Source organism: Hibiscus syriacus, unplaced genomic scaffold, assembly GCF_006381635.1.
Source record: "Hibiscus syriacus cultivar Baekdansim isolate YM2019G1 unplaced genomic scaffold, ASM638163v2 tig00110482_pilon, whole genome shotgun sequence".
Lineage (NCBI taxonomy): Eukaryota > Viridiplantae > Streptophyta > Magnoliopsida > Malvales > Malvaceae > Hibiscus > Hibiscus syriacus.
In genome coordinates this window covers 3,198,671-3,204,670 of record NW_024062758.1, presented here as the reverse complement: position 1 = coordinate 3,204,670, position 6,000 = coordinate 3,198,671, and the positions used below count along the sequence as shown (strand labels likewise).

Below are 6,000 nucleotides of genomic sequence, written 5' to 3'. Positions count from 1 at the left end.
GGATTAAGCTGGGTAGATCCACACTGGAAGAGTTGAAGTACTTGGTGGTAATGTCAAAAACCTCGTCTTGATTCTCAGGCAAGTGCCATTTGTTATTCTCTAACCCCTTAATCTTATTCTTCTTTCGTCTACCATTAGCCCAAGCATGAAAAAATGAAGTGTTTCTATCCCTGTCCTTAAGCTAAACCACACTTGACCTATGTATCCAATAGATCTCGTCTTTATCAATCAAGCCCTTTAGCTATTTTTTTAGCTTGTAACGATCTTTCAACTTATTGATCCGTGATCGATTCCTTCTCAACAGTGTTGATAAGATAATGGAGATTCATTTCCTCATTTTTAGCCTTCAATCTCCAGTCTTTCTCTTAAATACCCAACTTCTATCCAGTTGCTGTAATATTCTTTGTGGTTAAACCCTTTGTATCATTCCGAGTCTCTCCCACCACCTTTTTGCACATTTCCTTTTATTCCCAACACATATCAAACTAGAAATAGTCTATATGTCTACCTGGACAGTGTGAAGGTGGAGAAACAACAAGTCCAAGATAATTGTCGAATGATCATCACACAGCTTCAATAATCATTCTGTCATCTCTATAGATGTAGAGCCAACTCTGACGAGCCACAAAATGATTAATCTTTCGCTAATATGGTTCCTCTCGGTTTTCCTTGAGTCTCATATGAACCTTTTGGATTTGGGTTTGACATCCAAAATACCGACTCTCTGCAGAGTACTTCTAAACTCATCCAAATCCACTATAGATCTCCTTCGACCTCCCATTTTTTTTGTCTAGATAAATGATTTCATTAAAGTCCCCACTCATCACCCCAAAGAGGTTTGTAGTGTCGGTTAACCGTTTAATAAGATTCCAATTATACTTTTTCTCTTCTCTAATGTAACTCTCATAAAACCTAATGAAGTGAAAGTACAAAGAATTCCAAATAACTTCAACGTCAATATATGCATTCGAGTAACTAAAAAGGATACATTAATATCATCATTCCAAAACAAAAGTAGGTCAGTACAAGAAACTGAATTTTCTACAACAAAATAACCTTTCATACCTAGCCTAATCCTAACACGCTCCGTTTTATACTTACGGAGTCTAGATTTTGAGATAAAAATAATTTTTGGGTCATTTGTAGAGATTAATCTCCTAAGTTCACAAACGGTCAACATGTTCTCAAGCCCTCAACAGTTCCAGCAAAAGATACTCATAGTGATTGACAGGGCTACTCCACAGCCTCCACCGCTGATATCAATAGGGTCCTCGTCTTCAACATGCTCAGCTCTCGAACTCATGGTTCCCACATTGTTAAATTTGTTGTGTGCTTTTTTGTCCTCTTCTTCCCATCTTATTTCTCTCCACTCTTCCTTTTGTCATTACTTGAAGACACCAGGTCCACCACATTGTAAGGTCGTGACTGGTCTACTTGAAAACTCAAGCCAATCTCAATCCCTGGGCAGATTTTGTTCAGAGCAGGTTCATTATCCTTTGCAACCTTCAACTCATCCACAACAATATTCTCTATAACTTATTGAAAGGCAAAACCCAGGTCCTCAGCAGCCTATAAAGATAAGGTTTGTGGTGACCTTCGAGCACTCCCAAAAAAGGAGTTTTGCTCATTAAAAGTTGGTCACTTCATTTTCCACAAAGAAAAGTCATATGCTCCTCGAGTTGCTACTACTAGCTTGCTCCTTAGGCTTGTAGACTCTCAATCAGTCTCCAAATTGGAGAGCTCTGGGCAGTTGGTCGAGTAAGACGAGCACTCAATGATCATATGCCCTATGAGTCCACACAAATGGTAAAAATTCAGAAGCCGTCCGTACTTCAAGAGACATCTCAGTTGTCCGTCTGCTTGAACGACTAGGTTCAAGCACTTCCTAAGTGGTTTTTTATGTCAATCTCAACTCGGATACACAAGAATGCGTCTAACCTTCCTTCATTTTGAAGATCGACAACCACCACCGAGCTAATTATGTTATCGATCTTAATACCAAAAAATTGGTTCATGAGACTGATGGGGAGGTTAAAAATCCTCATCCATATAGACAGCATTGAGAAGTCATACTTATCCACACTTAAGGTTAGGTCATAATCGTAAATGGCCATAAGGTCTCTATCAAAGCACCACGGTGACATCCGAATGACTATTTACTTATCGGCCAAAGAAGCAAACTTAAAGAGAAACATGTTGAGACAAATACTAGTAGTTTCGGTAAGTTTTATCGACCCCAAATCGATCTAAAGACCCTCATAACAACCTCTCTATCTACACGCTTAAAAGTGAGGAATTTAGCAACAAGCCACCTATCCATGATCTCAAGGTCTCCATGGCTAATGACTCTATGCGTCTCAAACATGGTTGTCTTCTCTTTCGAGAATGAGACTTAGACCATAAGATGAAGCACCTCTTCGTTCATAGTTGATCGAGAGGAAAGAGTAAAAAGAAAGCAAAGAAAGTGTGAGAAAAATAATGAGGAATGAGAAATCGATTACTAGAAGGAAGACTCAATCTCGTTTGTAAAGAAGGGTTGGCAAGTTTGAAAAAGATTTGAGCTAAAAAAGGCCCAAAGAGATAAGAAGGGTGGGGGAATCGATGATAAAAGGTAATTAACCAATGAGCCAAAGGTGTTTGATGATTAAAAAATGTAAAGACTTTTGTACCCATAAAAAGTATATGATACCTATCATGAAGGAAGGAAGAAATTTTATCACCCTATGCACAATAACTGAAATAGGAAAAGCTTTTATCCATCTTGAAACTTTAACCTTAGACCAAATAGGAAAACAAGAAGGATTATGAATTTTTCGGAGGTGACTTTTCACTTGATACACGGAAGTAACCGTACACTCACCGTACCTCAAACCCTTCAAACCAAATATATTCGATTAGATTCTCGATGAGACCTCCCATTTTCACCTCGTATCACGTCTAAAGTTGTCTATCATATGAAGTCGTGCCTTCGTGGTGGACTGAGAGAACCAAGGCAAAGGACAGTCTCGATCCTCACGTCTTGCCAAAAATAACAAAACTTGAAAGTTCACATTTCCACGTAGCAGGCGCAAGTAATACCTATTTTCAGCAAAGCTCACCTCGCGCATATCACTAATGGGACACCTCCTTTTGTGTTTCCTTTGACTCTTTAGGGGTCGGTGAAGAGCAATCTTTCCTGCCCGATGGAGATAAGACAAAAGGTTCAAACCTTGAACCTTGATCCTTACCCAAAAAGGCAAGACAACAATCCTCTCCTTCGATTTGCCCATTTTGCTTCTCCTCCATTTTATGAAAGCTCGAAGCTGCTGCCCAAGATACAACTTCTTCCCAAAGGGAATTGCATTGCATTGCATTGTCTCATCATCGGTTATGAAGGGTCTCCATGAGTTGGTCGGAGTTTGGAGTCTAAACCGATAGCCCAATCTTTGTCGTTTTCTTTCCCTTTTTTTGTTTGTTTGTAAAAACCACATTTTTCCTATAAAAATATCTTGTGAGGCTCTTTTGTTATGGATTATTGGTTGTTTAATCAATATTCCTTCAACAGAGATATTATTCAAGAATGTAGCGCAACAACTCTTCCTTATTTTATTAACGACTTTAAATTCCTCTTTTCTTTTGAGAATATGACATCTAGGACAATTTTCCAGTAACCACCTTAAATTTTGTTTGCTTTTCCATCTTTCCTTTCTACGCGAGACCCATCTTGGAGTTTGACCTCTCTCCCATTCTCTTTCATGGGTGGATTCAGCTAGATAATCCTGCAAAACCACTAAAGGGATGTTGTTAGAACTAAAAACACACTTACCTTGCGATTGATCACCTCGAGGAGTTCTTCCCACGGGAATTCGGTTGGAGAAAAATTGAGTAAAATATGGATGATCATATAATGATTAAGGAAATATGGATCATCTCTAACAATAATCTGATTAAACCACGATAACCGTGACCGGACTTAGGAAGAATCCTAAACAATCCATTTTCTTTGAAAAACTAAAGAGGACAACCTAAAGAGAAGAGAGATAATTTTCTCTCACTAGAAGTAGACATTTGCTACCATTAAAGAGTTGTATAGAACAAGAACTAACTTAACTCTCAATGAAAAGGATAATTTAAATTTTCAAAGATAATTATTCAACATCCTTTTATTACCTAAAATACATATTCTCCATGTGTGAGGGTGAGGCTGATGAAAGAGGGGTATTTTTTCACTCTTAATCTTACTTAAATATTAATAATATAATATAATAAAAAATATTGATAAAATAAATCATGTCATCCTAAGTTTTATAATTAACAATCGAGTGATTAAAATAGGATTAATTTGAATTTTTGTATGATAATTGAATTTGTTTAACTTTAGTGACCAAACTAGAAGTGATATTAAAGTTATACTGTGAACTATAATTTATCCATTGTTTCAACAATAATATTTCAGTAAACTTGCCTCAGAGTGTAGGCCCGCAAGGAAGCGTATTCGATGGCAACGATAAGTCGAGCGCAACTCCTGCACCACCCATTAGCCATCTTCTCCAAACCACCCCATTCGCACTCCTCTTCTGTCCCCTTCTCCATCAATCTCCGCCGCCGCAAATTCTCCTTCTTTCCTTTCCTCTGCTCCTCCGCCTCCTCCTCCTCCGGATCCACGAATTCGTCCATTGTCGGAGATCTTCTGAATTATCTCAACGAATCCTGGACTCAGTTTCACGCTACAGGTTTTCCGGATATTATCGCCTTCCTTCATTTCCTTTCAATCTTTGTTTCGATATTTGAACATATTACCAATTCTTCCCTCCGAATATGTAATTTGTTAGTAGTCCTTTGCCTAATATTAATTTCGATTGTTTTTTGCTAATTTACTGATGAAATATTTAATTATTAGTATTATTTTTATTTTTTCTGTAGTAGAAATTACAATCGTATCATGATCTAATGAGTATAAACATATTTTAGCATAATAATTATCACATCTATGAGATGAAATGAAACTAATAAACAAACTAATCAAGATATAGCTGGCGGAAATTTAATATCAAGCTTAATTAAATTCATATATGATGTCGCTTGAATTTTATATATAGCTTCTAATGCCAAACATGGTAATTTTCCCGTACACAGCTGAAGTAAAACGACAGCTAATTGCTGCTGGTTTTTATTTACTAAATGAGAATGATGAGTGGGACCTTAAGCCTGGGGGACGCTACTTCTTCACTAGGAACATGTCTTGTTTGGTGGCTTTCGCTGTTGGAGAAAAGTGAGTGGAACAAATCTTGAAATATTGAATTTAAAACTTTCGGAGCAAAATAGCTTTCAAGGCAAGTTCGTGTTAGTTTTGCAGGTACATTGTTGGTAATGGCTTTCACGTTATTGCTGCACATACAGACAGTCCTTGTCTCAAACTTAAACCAAAGTCAGCTTCATCTAAGTCCAATTATCTCATGCTCAATGTACAAACTTATGGAGGTGGCTTATGGCACACTTGGTTCGACAGAGATCTAAGTGTTGCTGGAAGAGTCATTGTCAGAGCTAGTGATGGTTCGTTTCTCCACAAGCTTGTCAAAGTAAAGAGACCTCTTCTACGAGTACCCTCATTGGCAATTCATCTTAACCGGTTATCTACTTCTCCCTTAAATAACTATTTCAGCATTATGTTATTTTATGTTGGAATATTGCAAACACTTTTGGATTTTTTTTAAATGCTTAGTGCCTTTATTGAGATTAGCTAGTGACGATCTTTGTAATTCATTGTTCAAGTCAACCCTTATAATTTTTGCCACCTATTGGAGCTGATAAATTGGATAAGGAGGAGCTAATTTTTTGCAGATGGCATCACTTATATGCTAAAGTTCCTTGTCTTGCTCATCCATAGTTAACATCATTGTTTATATTTTTCTTTCACTGATCTCTGTCAATTAGTTTCTATTATTTTCACGAAAGAACTTCAATTGGAAGTATCATAGGAACCTAATAAATATCCTCCATTTTGACTAGGGTGACATTTTG

The 6,000-nt window shown here is 37.2% G+C and overlaps 1 protein-coding gene across 3 annotated transcripts in view; it reads left to right on the top strand.

Moving 5' to 3' along the window:
• Nucleotides 1–4,451: 4,451 nt before the first annotated feature.
• LOC120129048 (probable aspartyl aminopeptidase) overlaps nt 4,452–6,000 on the top strand; it is a 30,312-nt gene continuing 28,763 nt past the window's right edge. For 2 of the 3 annotated variants that reach the window (XM_039146655.1, XM_039146656.1), the window contains exons 1-3: nt 4,478–4,712; nt 5,116–5,251; nt 5,336–5,608. In XM_039146655.1, the coding sequence (XP_039002586.1) occupies nt 4,478–4,712; nt 5,116–5,251; nt 5,336–5,608 (644 nt within the window). Of the gene's footprint in view, nt 4,713–5,115; nt 5,252–5,335; nt 5,609–6,000 lie in introns of all 3 variants that reach the window. The other variant, XM_039146657.1, reaches the window with a different exon arrangement.